Source organism: Indicator indicator, chromosome 16 (genome assembly GCF_027791375.1).
Source record: "Indicator indicator isolate 239-I01 chromosome 16, UM_Iind_1.1, whole genome shotgun sequence".
Lineage (NCBI taxonomy): Eukaryota > Metazoa > Chordata > Aves > Piciformes > Indicatoridae > Indicator > Indicator indicator.
The window spans coordinates 7441572-7462077 of record NC_072025.1 but is presented as its reverse complement, the minus strand read 5'-3'; the positions used below and the strand labels follow the sequence as shown (position 1 = coordinate 7462077).

Below are 20506 nucleotides of genomic sequence, written 5' to 3'. Positions count from 1 at the left end.
ATCATTTAAATTGTAGCATTTTACTTATATGACTTACTCATCTACTGAAGTCTAACAAACATGTTAAACCACCTTCTGGAATGGTCTACCTGACTATAGAAGAAAGCTGGTGATACCAGAATCACTGCATGCAACTTAACTCTCATCTAAAGTAAACTGTATACAAGCAGCAAATATTCAGCTGATTTTGTACTGTGATGAAGACTGCTCACCAGACATTCTTCTCTTCATAGAAATGTCTTTACTACAAAAAATTATGCATCTTCATCTTCTATTAACTAAGACACAGTAACTTCAAAAGGCAAAACCCCCAGTCAAACCAGAGCTGCCATACACATTAAACACAAAGAATTAAAAAAAAGCTTTAAAAAAAAAAAAATCACTGTTCTAATATATATAATCATGAACATGAACATTACATGAACACAGAAGACTACCTCAATAAACAGGCAAAATAACAACTTGGAAGAAAATTCAATCATCTTATTTTTCAACAAATAAATCTCCAATATACTCTATGAAGCCACTTGTGATCAATCATTAACCTCAAGCAGTAACAGAAGCCAAATATGCAGAAAATGCTCTAAACATCAACAGATTCAATGCACAGTTTCACTAAATGTGGGGCTTCTGAACATCAAACCCCCAGGAACACTCCTATGCTAATCCCACATACAGAGAGCCATTCAATCATCACTGTAACAGGATGTTGCTTCAGTGCACGACAGCTCAATGAAGTACTGCATGCATCCAATAAAGAGATTTTTCATGGCTTTACAGCAGACATTTTTGCAATAAAGAATTGCTACTATAGCAGTATCCTCAAAGCAATTTTTCCTCTCTACTGTTTTCTCCTTCTATTTCCCATACCACTAAGAAGGGAAAATAAGAAAAGAGAGTGAGTTTAACCTAAAGTAATCCTAGCCACAGAATCAGGGCATCAGTTGAGGTCCAAAGAGCCATCTGGAGATCTTCCTTTTCAACCCACTCTGCTTAAAGCAGAGTCATCTACAGCAGGCTGTCAGGGCAAGTACAGTCAGGCTTAGGCCACTTCTGGGATGGTGATTCCACCACCTCTTTGGACAACCTTCTCCAGTATTCAGTCACCATAATAATAACATTTTTCGTAAGTTTGAATAAGTTTCCTCATCCATGATTCTTGTCCTTTTGCTGGGCACTACTGAGGTAAGTCTGTCTCCACCTTATTTAGACCCTCAGTATATCTACCCCCAAAACAATGCAGAAAACGATTCCATTTCCTAACATTTGTGCCCTTCACTTGTACGTTTCTGAAAAATAAAGCACTTCTTATGCTCCAGCAATGTAATATGGAAGTCCTGATAAAGGATGCTTCGTTACTTTCTCAGGACCAAAGCAGTCCTACTATTATGAAGCTGATCCAGCAGCAGCCAGCTAGGCACCATACCCAAAACTCCTCATGAAGTCCTAATTAATGTAAAGGTAGTTGTACAGACACTTGAAGAAGAAAAAAAAAATAAACAATCAGATCTACTTCACAATCATTTATCAGAGTTTATCATTTATCAGACCAATGTTTCATTTCCATGAACAGTTCCTCCACTGTGCTACAGAAGTGTGCTGACTACCACTGCTGCATGTCTAGCCTGCAAGTATTTTAATCAAAAACATAAAAAAAAACTTTCAAACTTACAATAGAAATAAGAAAAGGATTATAATTACACACACACTTAGCCATCTCAAACTATAGTCACTCAGACTCCACGGGTAATGTTCCTATATACTGTCCCTATACTGTCTCTGCCACTGTACAACACGCATACTACTGGACTAACGTTAAAGCCGCCACAAGCTTATGGCATCACATAAAACAATAACACATCATAGTGCTACCTTGCTTTTTCTTCTCCTTTTTATATTAAAACAAGAAGCAGCATTCCTACTCCCCACTCTCAAGCAATTGTATAATAAAGAGCACACAGAGAAACCAGTAAGACATCAGAACTGTCAGAGCAAGAACACAGAAAATTCACACGTTTGTCTTATATAGTCACAATAACCATACGTTGTTTTAAACAACTCAATTACAGAACAGTTAGTATCACATGTGGTTTTAATTTATTTAACAATCCAGCTTACCCTTCATACTCCATGCTGCTTCTGACATACTAATCAAACAAGAATCTTCCTCTGACTGCAGCTAAAACTTTATGCACTATTTGAAACACCAAAGACTGCTTAGTCTCTAACCAGGGAAACTGAATAGACATGAAGTGACTTAATTCAGTTCCAGAAACATGAATCAATCAATGGCTTGGACACATACTACTTTTTCTGTACAAATTTAAGTCCATGACAGGCATCTGAGGGAACTTGTGGTGTTTCTGCTATTGGTGATGTTACAAAACAACTGTCAATGGAACCTTAAATTCCTCTATGACTTCCAAGACTGTGCTACTTTAACTATCTACAACTACTTATGCTAGATTACAATTCTGTAGGTGTGAGTGCTATTATACTCATCTGACTACATTTTAATCACTAGCTTGTCAAAACTACAACATCAAAATCACGCGAGACTTGACAGCAAAATTCTAAATAACATCATACCATCTTTTACTAATTTGCTGATATCCATGACCCCAAAAGTTGCAAAATTTGCTATCACTTCTCTTTCAAAGACACAGGTAATGCATGATATCTACACGAGAAACATGAATAGTCAGCTTGTTCTACTGTACCTGATTTCCATGAAGATCTAAAACATCAAGATTCTTTAGATTCTCCAGATTTGAGATCTTCTTTATTCTGAAAGATTTAAATTATGACAAAATATTTTTCATATTAAATTATCTTTCATTTTCCAGCTAATACAAAGCATAGCCATTTGTTTCTGCCTACCAAGAACAAGTTCTGAACCACATTAAAAAAATGAATGAGTATGCCTTAGACTATTACCTTCCTTTCTGACTGTCAGTAATGCAAATATGTACATGGCTCTTATAGGAAGACAAAACGGCAAGACCCCTAGAAAACAAAGTCAACAACCAATTTGTACAGATACCTAAAGAATAAAAAAAAAAAAAAAAAAACACTATTACTGGCAAACAGCTATCCAAATCAGTTTAAAGAAAAGACTACCATGACACAGGCTTTTCAGAATTTGTTAGAACACAGAAAAAAAAAAAAAATCTTGAAAGCCACTTGCCCTTCCTAGACAACAAGAGATCTCCAGAATGGGCAGTATTTCTTCTCCCTCTGTACAACTTCACTGTCTAAAAACTTTTCTGTTCTGTTTTCTTAGATTGCAAACCTCCGTTATTATGTACTCCACAGCACCCTCTACTGGCAGATGATATTAAACATCACGTGTTACGCATTTGCTTAAAGAATACTCAAAAACATTCCATGTAGATCAAGCTGAAATAAATTGTGATCAACTATGTCTAACTTGTAATCATTCGAGTATGTTTTGCCCTAACTATCTCCAAACCACACTTCTGCATAAAAAACCATACAGCACTCGTGTATTTATGGTTTGGAAATTTCTACAGGTGAGAATTTCAGTATAAAATCTATACGTGTGTTACATACTGCACTATTGAAAGTTGTCAGGCTGAATGAGAGGATACATTCTTTGTGATCTGCACATGACTGATGTTTACCAGTTCTTCCTTTACTGAATACAAAGAAAATAAAGAAATTTAGCAAAATCAGAGGACGACCCTTGGACGTGCAAGCAATTCCACAAATTATTAGAATTAAAGGCTATGGAACGTCAGCTGTATGTTTAGAAAGTAACACAACCACCAAGTTGTATCTCCTAACAGAATAGAATCTATAAGCAAGCAATAAAATCCATGATTTATCTGTCTGACTTTATCCCAGCTAAATACATCAGGCAGAAATACTTTTTTTAGGTTGTAAAAGAACCAAATAATACTTTGTGTTATGTGAAAAGAAATTCCACTTGTCACACAAATCTAAGAACACATTTAATAGCCAATCAGAATAGAAGACTAGATGGAAACAAAATACTTCAGAACTGTTGCTGAAATTTGCATAAAGGAAGTTTCTGAAGACCAGTAGAAGCAACAAGTGTTGGCTCAGTGGGATCCCTAACTCTTAGCTAGCATTAGGGACCAGCTCACTGGTCTCACAGCTAACATTACAATCTGAAAACTCTGTAAAAGAAACAGCAGCAGATCACAGTTGTTACATCATAAAGAAATAAGGTGCTTTGTTAGTTTTATTATATTTACCTGTTCTTTCCCAACAGAAGGACTCTTAGGGATCTCAGAGTAGAAAGCCCACTTATTTCCTCTACCTGATTATCATATAAATCTAAGAAAACAAGATGCTGCAGGTTAGAAATATTTTGGATCCGAGTTATAAAGTTATGTTGGAAATTCAAGAGGCGAAGATGATCTTCCCCATCAATAATTGGGCACACTGTCAGTTTCTGCCTGGAAGGAAGTAGAAATTAAAAAAAATTACCAAGTAACAAATTGGCAACCCACCTTCAACTCACCTACTCCAACTGAAGCAAGGAAAATACATTATCTTGGTGAAGGTAATACTAATTAGGGCTGCTAATTGAACTCCAAGTAAGCCAGTAACTCCTTATCATAAAAAAAATAGCATGAAAATATAGAAGTTCTTCTGAAATTCTCTGCAAGCCTATCATCTTCATCAGATTTGCTTGTCACTTGCAAGATACATTGAACTTTCATGTTGTGACCACATGAACATTTCAGCAGTCTGCCAATTTTGAAACTTTTTCATCAGATAACACATAAGCAGCCTGCCAAGACCAAATGTAAAGCGTTCTATGTCTATGCAATTTGTCTATAGTTTATAGAACTTTACATTTTCAATACAAATACATGAAATAGTACAATTTTTAGGCAACATGAACTTGATGGCCATCAAAACGAAAAAAAAAATCCAAACCACCAACTCCCTCCTCAAAAAGAAATTATAAAAACACTACAATAAAATGGTTTTCAGATAGAACTTTTTATGCATGTATCCTAGTTCAGAGAAACAAACAAATACCAAAACACCACCAAACTATTCTACAGTCTGTGGATCAGAACTAATGAATACATAGCTTCTTTATATAGATTACATGCACCACCACTTTGTATGCAACTCTTAATCTGGCTCCTTAGTTCACACAGAACAGCCCCATCTGCCTTAGATAACTGCAGTATGGACATACTCATCACAAAGACAGTCACACAGCATCTCTCTACGGGACACAGTTCTTCAAAAACAGAACACACACACACAAAACCCAAGGAAAGCAAACCCCACCACTCATACCATTGGCCACAGGCATTAGCAGGACCCTCATCGCTTTAGACCATCACACACAAGAGTCACAAGCAGCTACGGTGCGTGTGCTCTGTCCTCTTCTCACCTTTCCAGGATAAGTCTATCAGAATTCAGTATTTTTTCTTCAGCAGAACGTTGCAATACAGGAAACGTTACTGATGAACTGCTCCCAAAATTTGTGTTATCTATCAGAAAATCATACAGAGAATGTATGAACTACTCATTGTTAAAATAATTTCATTAACTGCAAATAATAAAAACAAGATTTTTTTCTTAACAGGAAAGAGTGACACAGCACAAGAAAGTGAATTTTGCCTCCACTCAGTACTTTATCAGTTTTCTTTCCTGACATTTTTTGTTTACAACTACATCCCCTTACATTCTCTTTCCAAAGCACATCTATTTGTTTCATTTCCAAGAGCTTTTTAACAACAATTTTTTTTAAGCAGGTATTTTTGTAGATGCTTTTGTTTTGATTAGAATTACTCAGTGATGTTTTAAGGTAAGGTTGTATAATTTGTTCACAATTTCTCTATCTGAATTTAAAGAAGATAAAAACCTAACTTAAAATTAGTTTCAAGACACAGATCAAGTAGGTGTTGATAGAACTAGCAACTAAAGTACCAAAATATTGAAACAGTCCCACAGAGCCACAAACAACTGGTGGCTCATTAAAGGTAAATACATGTGATAACTAGTAATCATTGGCATTACCCTTCACTCTGTTATCCAGAAATAAGCAGCCCTTTAAAATATTTATAAAGCTATCCATCTTCACCCATTTTGTTAATATAAGGATGACTAAAAATACCTTCAAAACAACAAATGTATTCTGCAAGCTTTGGCTTATTTGGAAAACAATAGACTGAAAAGTATTGGTCAAAAATAGATCAGAGAATCATTTAGGTTGGAAAAGACCTTTAAGTTCATTGACTCCAACCATAAAAATCAGTGTGCATGTATACTACCACAAGACTAAAGGCCCAAAATCCTTCATATGTATCAAATGTTGATAGGAAAAACATTAATTCTTCAATAAACAGAGACCAATTGTTTTGTTTCTACAGAGAACAAGTTAATTGCTATCTAAACAATGCCGTTAAAAGAGATAGCTACTTAAGTTCGGATCATTTCAGAGCTACTCTAACAAAGCAGAGTAACAACTAACATTCTCTATGTGTTCTTCAAAGCAGGAAAAACTCCCAAACCTCTGAGACAGAAAAAAACCAAACAAACAAAAACACCCAAACGAAAAAAACACTTAACATTGCTGCAAAAGTCCAACAAGACAAGTTTTCACTGTTACCTGAACTAATGCTGTGGCTGCTTTGTTCTGACCTGGATTTTATAGGTGTCTGAATAGAAGACTCACCAAATCCTGATAAAGAACCTGTATCCTGCTTCAAATCCAAAGCTGAAAGTTCTGTCAGACTGGATGGTACTGGAAGATATAGCTGCTTATTACGCACCAAAGGACTTAATACTCTTTGGTCTCCTGCGGGAGGGGAACAAAGGCAAACTTTAGACTTAAACTTACTCTATAATAAAGTTGCATAATAGCCCTAAAAATCAACCCATTCTGAACAGCTGTCAGTCTGTATTTTTCACCAGAATGACTAAAGAATTGACATATTAATTGAACTGATCTGTCCTAACCAATCACTGCTTTTATATGACAAGCAAGCAGCAGCAGTGTGGCAAGAAGTGTTGTGTTTCAAGGTTCTTCCAGCTTTCACTACAGTCAGCAGTGATATGACCAAATATCTTGCTGTTCAAAGACAGAAGCACATAGGCACAGCACAGAAACCATCTTTTCATATCAGGGTTCTGAAATAGAGACTAATTTTGTCTAAGCAAACTAAAAAGTTAAATATCTAATAAAATGCTACAACTGAGAATTCTGTGGCTTCTGAGGAAATGTAGGGCACTTGATAGATTGTGGCTTTGTAGGTAGAAAAGTTTTTCTATAGACAGAGTTAGGGGCAAAAAGTGATCCAAAGAGCCATCTGCACTGGGCAATAGAAGGACAGCAGTTTCAGGATGTGGTGCAGCAGTAATTATATTGAGATTCTATAGCCAAATATAAAGATATGTTGCTATTATATATTGTAGTGGTAGTACAGTCTTTCTTTACTGTTCAGTTAATACAAACAAATAGAAAAGACTAATATAACAAACCCTACTGACATCACCTTGCCTTCCTGAATAGTTTTTTTCCAGATCATGCTGCAGAAGTCTATTGTGGAAAGATGACTGTTCTTTATTTATCCTGAATTCAAACTGTAACACAATATTTAAGACAAGTGTTAAAGTTTTCAAATGTAAATAACCTTTTCACACAAACACAACCTTAGTAACAAGTACAGTTCTCAGAAACTCTGCAAATGCTTTAAAAAAAATTGGTCCAATGAACAGAGTGCTGATTCTATGAAGATTCTCTGACTGAAAAGTTTCACTGTTGGAACCAAAAATACAGAAGTCACCAGCACATTCATCTGCAGTTGACTAAATAAAAGAAAAAAGCCCTTGCCCTATAAGGAGCACTATGATTACAGGAGGAAGAGAGGTACAGATGGAAGCATTAAAAAATCTTATATATAAATGTATTAAATTTATGGCAGACTATAGCATATCTCTGTGCTTTTACTTTATGTATCTTTAACAGGATAAACTGCCAAAATACTATCAGGTATATCAGAAATTATATTTAAAAGTCAACACACTGCTACTGAAAAAGTAATTCCTATCTGAAAGCACACAAATTGGGATGTACCATACAACCGTATTAATTACCATAACTATTAAAGATAATAATTACTGGTTTGCTTTTATCTGCTAGTGATGAAGTCTGGATAACCAGCTGAAGACCACAATTATTAACCTGCAAGTTGGAAAGAGAAAATGGAATATTACATTTCTCAAAAATGCATATCAATATAAAAAGTTTAATGTAATTTTTCCTTAAATAAAAGTGTGTTCAACAGCAAAATTTGTAAAGAAAGGAACTATTTTGCAAAATTATTAAAAATATGTCAGAGCACTAAGAAATGCTACAAACCGTTTAAAAACCCGTTTTCTTGTTTTAAAAATACACTGAAAGCGTGCTTTCACGGTGTTATCCTTATTATGAAGAAAAAAAAGGCGTTTACATTTAAATATGAGCGGGTTTTGTTGTTTTGGGTTTTTTTTTAAGGCAAAGCATGCAGGTCTTTTGATTTACATTACACAGCCTAGCACCGACCTACCAAATAATCGAAACGCTTAACAGAAACATTGAACCAGATGGCTTATATCCCGCTTCCCAACGAGTGAAGGAGGCACAGCACCAGCATCAGGGCAGCTCCAGCAGGCCAGTCCCGGCACACGACACCGAGGTCCCCTCAGCTGCGTTTGTCATGGGCTGCCCCCAGGGCACACCGCCAGCTGCGAGGCCCCGACCCGCGCAAGGCCCGCCCTCCTTCGCGCCCTCAGCCCCGGCCCGGCCTGGCCGCTCACACACAGCCTCACAGAACGGCGTGGCGCCCGCCCCGGGCCCGCCCTCCCGAGATGCGATGAGACTCCGCGGGGCGCCCCGACCCGGGAGCGTCGGGAAAACACGGGTCTTCTCCCCACACCCTGACGGGTGGAAAGAGGCGGCTGCCATTCGCCGCTCCCCGCGGCAACACCTACCGAGCCGGGCACTGCCCGAGAGCCCCTGCCGGGCCGACACTTGCTGGGCACCATGTATACCCACTCCCTCAGGGCCTCACGACACCTCGCACCTCCGCGTCGGCCACCGCCCCTGTCGGAAATCGCTCCGCTGTTACCGGGGCAACCGCCGCTTCCGGCCCGCTCCCGGCACTCCCGGCTGAGGGATGTTGAGTGGCGCGAAGCTGTGCGGTGATGTCCCCGGTGCCTACTCCGGGAGCCGTGCCCTGCACCTGCTGCAGGGCGAGGCGGCCTCAGGTAGGAGCCGGGGGAAAAGGTTCAGGGAGGTGCGGAACGGGGCCCGACTGTCCGCTCCCAGTAGTGAAAGGACACTCGTGCGATGGCGATTTGCTGAATTCTAAAGGCAAGTGACTCTATATGAAAGCCCATGAAAAGGCAAGAAACTGCGTGTACTTTCCAGGTTCCTGCTCTGCCTCAAAACCTTGCCTTGGTGGCACATACTGGTCACAAATTGTGACAATCTTGTCAGGGAGAGCTTGGGTATAGCCGTGGTGTGCCGAGAGGCGCTGTGGCCTGCGCGGTGTCTTAGAATGTGTCAGCTCTTGCTGGCAGGTCAAGCAGCAACTGGAGCCCAGAAGCCCCGGAGATGGGCTGTGGATGCTTTCAAACACACACCAAGAGCTTGCTCAGTGGGCAGAAAAGCACCAGTGTGGCTAGCTGTGTCTGGACGGGCTGTGAGTTCTTCACGGTGTCTTCCCCATCGATACTGCAGGTTTAGTTCTGTGTACTGTCGTTTTAGTTACTGTTTGCTGAAAGGCTGACAGCAAAATAATGCAATTATGGCTTACTTTGTGAGAAATATAAAATACAGGGGTGGGTTTTTTATGGTGTGTAGACAATACTGTGCCAGCAATGTATGTACCATAAAGAATCTGTGAAAATCTTTTACAGTTGAGGTTCCTGGTGGTATAGTCATAACTGGGTATCAGAAGCTCAGCTGAGATACAGGTTCTCTTCTAAGGGACATCTACATTATTCATTTAGTTTTAAGTTCTCCCATGGTTACAAATACTGCTTAATCTCTGCTTGGAGTTATGCATTATAGAACACTCCTCTATTTAAAATAAAAATAAAGAAACATTAGCCTTTAGTTTCAGTGGAGATCTAATCTGTTTGTGTGGGAAAGGGAAGACTGGCAGAGAGGACTGTAAACATGCTCGAGTGACTTGCAGCTTGAGTGCTGAATAACAGATATATCATACTGTTGTGCAGTTTTGTGTGCTAGACAAGTAGAACAGCTGTGTTCAGATAGCACTTGTCTGTGAAGGACTCAGAGGCACCGTATCAAACATGCTTGAGATTTCCAGTCCTGCTGTGGGAAACATGTAAGCATAGAGGAAAACTGCAACAATACTTAGTAGATAGGAGAGAGCAGCACGTTCAGAAGCTTTTTTGTTCTCTATAAAGGACCAAGGTCAGTGGTGTCTGCATCCCCACTCACAGGCCTCCACCCAGGTGCTGCTCCAGAGGTTCCCCAGTCTGTGAGGTAACAAGAATAAATTTACTCTTTGCATTTCAGCCATAGTTTTGTCGTTGTTCCCACATCCTGCTTCTGCTGGCTTACACAATTTGAAATGACATCAGTCTTCACTTACACAGATCTCTCAACATTATTAATGTGTTTGTAGCACACTAGATTATAATAATAGGACTCTCCACAAAAATGACCTAGACATTGACAAGAACAAAGGTCAACTCTTTGCAGTGACCACTGGTAAAGCTATAACAGATGTGGTCTTCTTCCCTATAAAATCAAGTTCACTTAACCTCAACAGGAGCCATCAGATAAACTGAACTGTGACCCTCAAACAATCATACAGGTTAGCTGTAGGACAAAATAGTTCTTTGCTCGTAGTGGTCCTGATGTTGGTCCTGCCCAGGGAGACAAACAACTCCCACAAATCCAAATACCCACAATCCCTGCATGTGTGCTCTCCTAGAATGTCTGTTTTGTGTTTATATTTCTGCTCCCACAGAGTTCAATAGAAAAGTGATGCCTTTACCCAAGATACTTCTCCTTCCATTAGCAGAATAGTAGAGGTTTGGTTAGCAATGCATGTAAACATATTTCATAAACAAAATATTTCATTGCTTAAGGCACGTTAAAAATAAGCCAACCCCTTGAGGCAGAGCAGTAGCCCTGTTGTGTGTTCATGCCAGCAAAGCTGACTCAAACAGTGTCACAATTATGAGAATTGGTTTTGCCCATCCAAATTTTTTAAGAAGAAAACATGGAAGCAGTGCTGTGGAGTACAGTTCAGGTGATTTGTACAGACAAAAACAAGGATGCCACAGATCAAGTGGTGACTTAAAAGATCCAGCCTGCATTTAGCATTCTGGATTCAGATTGCACTGAAAGATCTTCCTGAGCCTAAGAATGATTATTTACACTGTAAATTGAAATGCTTTAGATTCGAATTCTGAAAACATGGATGCTAATTCCACTTCCAATAGCTGAAACAGCCTGCTGAAATGTAATGCAAGTTTAAAGTTCAAGGTAAGTGGATGTATGTTCCAGAAAAGAGGCCTCTAGTTTGGTATGTTTTTGTCTGGGAATGCCTTTAAATACCATGCAGTTCTACAGAGGAGCGTTCTACAAAAACATCAGTCCAATCATGTCCTTGTTCACTGGGTTTTCTTATTTCCAAATCTCACCTTCAGCATTTAAAACGCCACGCACTCCACTGAAACGTTTTAGAATGTCTTAAAAGCCGACGCTGCAGTCGGGACACAGCAGCGTAGCCCCGAGACTCTGCACATAACCCTCTGGGATGCTGTTCTTGGGCGAGGAGCCAGTTGTTCGTTGTTGAAATAAACGTCGTTGCAATTCAGTGGGCATGGAGAACCAAGCTTTGGCCGGGCGGCTGGCCTGCACTGTCCCGGCGGGCCCCGCGCCGGGGTCAGCAGCGCTGGAGGAGGGACAGACCCCCTCGCAGCCTGCCGAGCCGCGCCCGGGGGAGTGGAGCTGGGAGCACCGCCCGCCTCGCGCCGCCGCCTCAGCGGGGAGAGAAGGGGAGGGGAGGCGGGAGGCAGCTGCTGCAGCTCCGGACATCGCTGCTGTGGCGGCGGGCTGTGGCCGGCGGGCGGCACGGCTCTTCTGCTCGGAGCGCCATGGCCCAATTGCAGCCGGCCACCCCTGGGGACCGCGAAGCGGCGGAGCCCGGCGCTGCGGCCGGCGGGCCCGTGCAGATCCGAGTGGCCGTCCAGGAGGACGAAGAGGAGGAGGGCGGTGGAGCACCGTGCCCGGCGGCGCGGGGCGGTGGCAGCTGCAGCGAGGAGGACTCGGGGCGGTGCGGGCGCTCCAGGTAAGCACGCCGGAGCGCGGCCCGGGCTGCGGCAGCGTAGGAAGGGGCCCCTTCGCCGCCCGCTCGCCTCTGCCTGCGGGGCCGCCGCGGGCACTCACGTAACGGTGCGGCCGCGGCTGATGCAACGCCGGCGGGAAGGGTGGGAGACGCGGGAAGCGCTCCAAGGAGGGAAACAGCTGCCGGGAGGGGAGCTGCCCGGAGCTGCCCTGGCTCCTCCCGGGCTTCACGGCGCCCCGGGAGGAGGGCCGGTGCCCTGCAGCCCCGATGTAGGTGCAGAGCGGAACGTGTTTTCCCCACGGTGAGAAGCGCCGGGCAGTGCTGCCTCGACGTGTCCACTTCACTGCGTTTTATAGCAGGGCTTTAAGGGGTCCTGGTTGGTGTGATTTGGTGGGGTTTTTTTTGGGTTTTTTGTTTGTTTTTTTTCGTTCAGTTTCTTCAGTAGAATTAAGGCACTGACAATCAGACCTGCTTTGTGGCTTTGCAAACAAGTTCACCAGGCATGAAACCAAGGCCAGTTTAACTGTGTAAGCTACAACTTCGTAATCAGCTCTACACTTCACTGTTTGATCATGCCAGAGTGCTGTCTGTACTTAATGACAAATTTCAGGAATTATTACTGATGCTGCCTACCAATATCTATGCCCTGTAAAAGGCACGTCCAGGATTTTTGTGCCAGAAAACCGCAGAGACACAAAAGTGACTGGTTGCAGTTCATCTTGTGCTCTTTACTTAAGCTACAGATGCAGTCAGGTCAAGATCTAGGTATGGTAGTGTGAAATTCAGTGTTCTGTTCAAAGACCAATCTATTCTCTCACTTCATACTCTAGCACTGATTCAGAATTAACTGCAATGCATGATTTTAAATCACAGAGGGAATTAACTGCAATGCATGATTTTATATCACAGAGGGATAGTTTGGGAGGGGGAATTTTCTGCAGGTGCTGAAGTTGTCAGTTCTGCGCTACAGTAACAGGAAGCCAGTATAGCTAGACACAAGCAAAATGTTTAAAATGAGTCTCCTTAGCCTTGCTACAGTCTAATGGTACTGTTCTATTTTTATAAATCAGATGTGTACCACGCTCTACAGTGTTGCATTCCAATTACTGATTTCTTAAATTCAAAATATTTTTTTGTTTGTTTTCTTTGACAATGTTACTTAAGAGCTTCTAGCCCTGGACTAAGCTTATCGAGACAAGGATGGTTATTTTTTCAAGCTTTGTAACACATAATTAGCTAACTCTGAAATGCTGCTTATTTAATCCTCTACAGTAGGTGCTGTCTTCAGAAATCTTTGCTGACAGTGCTGATGTATGTTCAGTTCTTGTGGAGGTTGCCTTTTTGTAAATGGCCTCTTCCTGATCCAGGGAGGGTCAGAGGTATTGCCATGGAGAGAACTATAAAGGCTCTACATCAGAAGTAGGTGAGTGGAGTTCACACATGTTTTGCCATATACATGTATCCTCGGCTAAGGATTTATTTTGGGAATGCATCATCTGATAGGGAATTATTTACCCAAAGACTTTGAAAATATCACTGGTAGTCTAAAACTGCTGGGAATGAGCCATTTCACTCTCCAGCTAATCTACCAGACAACTTAGATTCTTCTTTCTCAACTTCTAGGTTTTGTAAGTTAGAAATAAAACCCATTTCCTCATGGTGAAGACACTACAGTTCTTCAGGAAATCTCTCTGCATTTGTGACATTCAGTCCTTAGCCATTTAGCTGCCAGGTGCTTCAGAAAAGCCTTCGGTCTGTTCACAATGAACAAGTGGTTCTCCTATGAGTAAAAGTAAAGCTATTCTTGCTCAATGTAAGTTTATTTTGCATACAGACAGATACAAGAAGAATCTGAGCATTCAAAGTGAATTTTTTATTGTGTCAGTCTAAAATATAATGTATGATAATAGAAATTGAAATTTGGTGTTTACTGCAAGCACACATACCATTAGTAGGCACCCAGTACTGTATCCAATAGTTTTTGTAAACAGACTTGCACCGCCCTTGAGTGAGTGTACTGTTGGAACATCAAGTTACTGCTGTAAATTGTATTGCCACATAGTACTTATTAACACACTGCCTTGTTTTTGCTGAGTCTCACAAAGAATTTGTCAGAACATTAAGACTCTATCCAAACAATTTCCTATATGGCTTATGCATTTTGATATTTAAACCCCAAGATCTGTCCTCTATGCAGATGTGTTTAGTTTCTTGTGTGACTAAGAGCCAGATGAGTCATCATGTTAAAAAGGTTGTTTTTCAGTCTGTCCTAGCTGTTTTGACAAGTATATCCGTCACAGTGCTCTGAAGAAAGAACTAAGTAAGTTGTGCATAGTGACTAGACTGATTGTTTTGGTCACTGTGGTCTGACATTGATTTATCAACTGCTTTTGTAGTAGAGTAAATACCCTAGAGATACTACCGGTTGATTGTTGCTGTGAATTAATAGGGGACTAGTTATAAATGTCTGCATTTGCTGTAGGTGACACTTGCATATAGTACTGTGTGAGGGCTGTTTTAAAAGCTCTGAAGATTTTGTAGAAGTGGAATTGTCTACCAAATATAGAAATGATGTATAGTTCAGACTGTGACCAGTATTTAATTTTGAGAGGTGAAATGAAACCCGTTTCACTCTGACTCAGAGTGCCAACACTACAAGGACAGTACTGACCTTCACAAACAAGCAGTTCATTTTTTATTTTTTTTTTCCCCAAAGCATGATGCTTAATTTTATTTCCATCTGAACCCTCCAAATATCTGCAAATGTCTGTACTAACAAATCCTCCCATAAAACCTGTAATCTCCATCCTGAATTGAAGGTGAGTTTTTCTAAGCAGGGTGTGGGTATGTAAAAATGCTACAATGCTCCAGGTTTTTGTGCTCACGCTAGTTCTGAATTGGTAGTGTACGGAAAATGAGAAGTAATGCAGCAAGGGAAAAATAAGAACTTAACTTTTTTTTTTCCTTCCAAAGCTAGGACCCACAGCTGGCCATGAACTGTTTTTTACTATTCTAATTCATAACTTCACCTATTATCCTCCACCTCTGGCATTGTCAAATAACTTAAATTCCTTTTCTCACTCTTTCACTGTTGTCATTCTTTGAAGTGTACCCCAGGTAGTGGCTAGGGAGATTTATAACAAGGAGTCTTCTGGGGTTGTGTGCTTGAGTATCAACAGATACCTGATGTCTTGCCCCATGAACAGACAAATCGTAGTAAGTAAATAAATTCCTAACTTCAAAAAGCCAGGTCCCAGAGAACTTCTGTAGCTTGTCACACCTGGGATGGCATTCCCCATACAGAGCCCACTGACCTGATTGGTATCTTCAGGTGTACAGCAAGTACCTGCCTAGGCACTGCTTCTACCTGCACCCAGGCATGGCCAGCATGTTAGTCAGCAGGAAGGTCAGTCTCCAGTTTGACTATGGGACAAAACTGTCACAAGGCATGGTGATTCAGTAGCCTACATCCTCCCTGCCAGATTTGCCTCGGAGGACTCTAGTGTGATGCCTGTTCCTTTTTATGTTCACAAGCTCTGCAAAAGCCATTTAAGATCATTTTTGGAAAATATGTGGTGGTTCCTTTTATGTTGCTGGGGTATATGGAAGGCAGAAGTAATACATAGGGTCTAGGTAGCTGAGTGAATGACTCCATTTTTTTAACAGAAACTTTCATGATGGTGCTACAGCAAAGCTAAACTGCTAACAGCTTTAAAGAAATGACTGGCTTAAGACAGACTTGTGCATTAGAGTTCTCACAGCAACATCTACTACTGTAGTCTCCAGAGGAACTCTAGCCTCAGTGCTAGGTAACAGTTTAAGTAGTCATTTGTATTTCAGCAACAAATGTGTTGCTGTAACTGTATCTGGCAAGAATTTTATTTCAAATCCCTGGCTGCAATATCTTTTGTTGGGATAGTATCTTTTCTTGGGATAGCAGTACTAGTGCTCCATTTTGCAGATACCTAGACAACATCATGGGAGGAGGAGAGAGGAAATGAGAATGACCTCTAGCAATCTGTGTATGTGTGCAGTACAGCTGCTTCCTGCCCAGCTGCTACTGCACACAAGTCCTGTATCTGAAATGTACATGCCGTATAAGCCCCTTGATAAACTGCTAGTTAAGTTACTCTGTCACTCTGGAAGTGATCTGTAAAAAGTGCAGTAGTCCTCTCACTCCCTGGATACTGGATCCTGCATTCATGCAATGACAAGGTTTGAGAATTCATGGTTGCATCAGACTGGAGCAGCCATTCACTGGTATGCACATGAAGCACACAAATGTCTAACCTACATTCGATAGCTTCAGACTAAAAAAAAAAAAACACTCAATGAAGGATCATTGTGCCTATGCACCTGCATTTCACATTTTGGGGTAGGATTTGAGTGGCAGAGATTTTAAGATGTTAGTGTGTATGTCTGTTCTACACAGAGATCAGCTTTTGGAATTTGCTCATGAACTGTGCTGTCTGGAAGGCTTCATCCTCTGAGCTGCCCTCCTGCCTCAGATGGATAGGGTGGTACTGGTTCAGTGCCCATATGTAACATTGGAATCGCCATCACAGTTATGCCTTTTCATTTTGAATCCACTATGTAAAATGAAGACCTGTTTAACAAAATGATTTAACTGTCTTCCAGTGGTGGGGAAAATGATGATGACTCTGACCAGAACTGGAAACCACCAGAAAATGACCTTATCCAGAAGTTAGTAGCACAGATTGAGTATTACTTCTCAGATGAGAACCTTGAGAAAGATACCTTCCTTCTAAAGCATGTGAGAAGAAACAAGATGGGCTATGTCAGTGTCAAACTCCTTACTTCTTTTAAGAAGGTAAGCTAACTTTTTAAGACTTCAAGTGTCTGAAGCATGATGAATCTAAAAACAGTAGGAGAAATATGATGAAAATAACTTATTTTGTAGAGGTGGTTTTAGAGAGTTCCTCTTTATCTGCCCCTCTCCTAGGTCAATTCAGTTTTGATGTGTTGAATTGCTGAACTTATTCATGACCGGGTAGGGAAATCATAAGCTTTTGAGCAACTAAGCCTTTAAATTGTTCTGTGAGAGAGCAGGGCATTGTAATTGGGACACTAGATAAATTCACATCTAGATCAGCTGCTCATGACTAGCTCAGTAATCCTGGTAAAGTTACTTGCTTGTCTCTGAGAAGGGATGGTGAATCTGACCTTTGCAAATGTATGGAGATCCAAAAATTAAGAGTGGTAGAAAGTATCTGGTAACTGAAGTCACTTAAAAGTGAGATGGGTTTTAGTCTTTTGAGGTTTTGTTTGTTTGATTTTTAACATTAGCAACTCCTGTGTACATCTAGTTATGTAACTGACTTCTAAGATTACATTAGAAACACTGTCAAGATTCTAAATCTGAACAACTTGCAGAGCTATTCAGTCTCGAACTTAAGGTACTCCAGTTTCCTCAGACCACTTCAGACAGATCACACCAATAATAAACAGTCCTTGGAAATGGAAAAATTTGGGGTTATTTTGAACAGATACTTTTGAGGGGGTAAAAATCAGTTCAATAAAGTAAAGTTCTAAACTTGGCAAAACTACGTTTTTGGCAAATGTAACAAAATAAAACCCACAAAAGATGCATCTAGGTCATGGCTCAGGTCTAGATACAGAATAATTGAATGTCACTTGAGCACCTGAGTATCAGTTCCTATTTTCATTAGCTTGAACAGAATGCAAGCTTTACAGGAGCTCACTGATGCTCACTGTATCTGGAAAGCTGTTTACGCTTTCACTGAAGTCTGCTCTGTGAAACTTCAGTCCAGCTTTCTGTTTATAGACTGGAGCCTGCATATGCCTTACACTTTCTGTAATGAGTTTGAGAGGGTTTGGTGAATTGTACTGCTTAACTTGTGTCTTTCTTCAAGGTGAAACACCTTACCCGTGACTGGAGAACCACAGCCTATGCACTAAAGTACTCAGACACTCTTGAGCTCAACGACGATAACAGAAAGGTTAGAAGAAATACTCCAGTGCCGGTGTTTCCAAGTGAAAACCTCCCTACCAGGATGTTATTGGTGTATGATATCCACATGATTTCAGAGCTGCAGGCTCTTAAACAACCAGAAAATGGATGCATGCAAGAAAGGATAATGGAGCATCTCCTTAAAACCTTTGTAACTTTTGGTGTAATTTCATCAATTCGTATTCTCAAGCCTGGTAAGGATCTACCACCTGATATCAGGAGGGTCGGCAATCGGTACACCCAACTGGGAACTCAGGAATGTGCAATTATAGAATTTGAAGAAGTAGATGCTGCTGTACGTGCTCATGACTTCATGTGTGCCAAACAGAAAGAGACGGACATGAAAGTTGTCCTAATAGGCATGAAACCTCCAAAGAAAAAAGTTCCCAAAGACAAGAACCGTGATGAAGATAGCAGCAAGAGTTTTAAGAAGGCTCGATCCCTTTACAAGAGAGTTGAGGAACTTCAGTTTGTTGGTGATGAATCTTCAGCAAACAGCTCCTCTGACCCAGAGAGTAATCCTACATCACCACTGTCGGGGCGCAAAAGTACTGCAAAAAATACTATGAGTAATTTGAGCCTCGTCATTCACCCAAACAACCATCTAAGTCCTAATGTGTCACCCAGATCAAGTCCTTGGAACAGTCCATCTTCACTCAGAAAAGCAACCAAGAAGTCTCCACTGGCCAAAGACAACAAGCTTAACCCAAGCACAAGCCCTGAAATTCCAAGGAAATGTACAGATTATTCCTCAGACAGCAGTATCACTCCTTCTGGCAGCCCCTGGGTACAGAGAAGAAAAGCTCAGACTGTAACACAAGAGAAGAGTCCTGTCAGTAGCCCCATGTTGGCTCGGAAAATACAAAATGCAGATGGTCTACCTGTAGGGGTGCTGCGGCTGCCTAAAGGTCCTGATGGCACCAAAGGATTCCACAGTGGATGTGAAAGAAAGAAGGCTGTGAAAAATGAATAAATCATTCTTTAAAAAGAGATCTCACAAGTCAGTCAACTGTTTTTCTTCAAGCCTGGTGAAAAGTTATCACTGGAGCAACTAAGTTACGTCAGTATTTTATTTTTAAAGATTTGTATATTTGTATATTCACTTTACAAAATCACAGACCAGTTGAGGTTGGAAGGCATCTCTGGAGATTGTCCAGTCCACCTCTATTGCTCAGCCAGGGTCCACTAGAGTAGATCACTTGGGGTTTTAAAACGTCTGCAAAGACAGAGACTCCCCAGTCTGTCTGGGCAGTGTGTTCCCATGTTCAAGCACCCGCACAGTAGAAAGTGTTTCCTTACATTCAAGTTGAATTTCCTGGTTTCAGTTTGTACTCCTTTTCCTGTTATTTGGTATCACTGAGAAAAGCCTGGTTCCATCTTCTCTACTCCTTCCCATATTTAAAAATATTGATGAGCTTCACCACACTGAGCCTTCTGCAGTTTAAACAGCTCCAGGTCTCTAGGCCTTTCCTTTGAGAGATGCACCAGTCTCTTCATCATCTTAGGCACTTACCTCATGCAGTGCCCTTATCTGCACCATTATTTTTAAAATATATTAGTTTGAAATGCCTAAATATAGAAACAGGTATAGAAATAATTCATGTAACTACATTATTTTCAAAGCTATAATCCTGAAGAGCAGCATGAAATACTGAGTTTAGTGGTTGTATTTTGATAAGCTGTGGTATGTTACCAGCCTAATCACAAGGAATAGAATTTTTGGAAACCATCTGTGTTTGTCTCAAGAGGAACTCTGAGAGAACTTAGGCTACAGTGAGCAGTTGCTCTCTGCTTGCACACACCTCCAAAGACAATGTTGCTTAGTAGGACCAATGTGTACTTTCATGTGATGCAAATAGACACTGAACATTGGAGACTGTTCTGTATAGTGTTGGCTCATATTATCAGAGAGAAATAAACACAAATACTAACTCAAACTAGATCTATTTTGTTTACTTAAAGTTGAGCTGCACCTGAATAGCAACTTAAATCTCATCTTATGCAAATAGTTACCCAAAATTTCCACAGCATTCAGGGGAAAACAGTCCTCTGCCTCATGACTGATGATTACATCAGTGGTGATGCTTCACTCCAACTGTAGGTTGCAGTCATTTTTATACAAAACTCTGAACTAAACAATGGTTATCTCACTGTTAACTCTTCATCTAACAGGCTCAGCGAGAAA

At 40.8% G+C, this 20506-nt stretch overlaps 2 protein-coding genes across 3 annotated transcripts in view; one reads left to right on the top strand and one right to left on the bottom strand.

Moving 5' to 3' along the window:
• LRRC49 (leucine rich repeat containing 49) overlaps window positions 1–9042 on the bottom strand; it is a 43697-nt gene extending 34655 nt beyond the window's left edge. The window contains exons 1-7 of one of the 2 annotated variants that reach the window (XM_054387961.1): window positions 8989–9042; window positions 8138–8200; window positions 7512–7599; window positions 6626–6814; window positions 5405–5504; window positions 4242–4445; window positions 2721–2787 (exon numbers count right to left, since the gene is read on the bottom strand). In XM_054387961.1, the coding sequence (XP_054243936.1) occupies window positions 2721–2787; window positions 4242–4445; window positions 5405–5504; window positions 6626–6814; window positions 7512–7599; window positions 8138–8200; window positions 8989–9042 (765 nt within the window). The remainder of the gene's footprint in view (window positions 1–2720; window positions 2788–4241; window positions 4446–5404; window positions 5505–6625; window positions 6815–7511; window positions 7600–8137; window positions 8201–8988) is intronic. The other variant, XM_054387962.1, reaches the window with a different exon arrangement.
• Window positions 9043–12138: 3096 nt separating this feature from the next.
• On the top strand, window positions 12139–19294 carry LARP6 (La ribonucleoprotein 6, translational regulator). Its single transcript, XM_054388182.1, has 3 exons — window positions 12139–12332; window positions 16968–17160; window positions 18224–19294. Exons 1-3 carry the CDS (start codon window positions 12139–12141, stop codon window positions 19292–19294), a joined length of 1458 nt encoding a protein of 485 aa, XP_054244157.1.
• The last annotated feature ends 1212 nt before the right edge of the window (window positions 19295–20506 follow it).

What these genes read in the sequence shown, in the direction of transcription:
- LARP6 (XM_054388182.1), top strand. Translation starts at nt 12,139, where the DNA reads ATGGCCCAATTGCAGCCGGCCACCCCTGGGGACCGCGAAGCGGCGGAG. An exon ending in GGGCGGTGCGGGCGCTCCAG is followed by an intron (nt 12,333 to 16,967) that starts GTAAGCACGCCG and finishes ACTGTCTTCCAG; the next exon opens with TGGTGGGGAAAATGATGATG. An exon ending in TCCTTACTTCTTTTAAGAAG is followed by an intron (nt 17,161 to 18,223) that starts GTAAGCTAACTT and finishes TCTTTCTTCAAG; the next exon opens with GTGAAACACCTTACCCGTGA.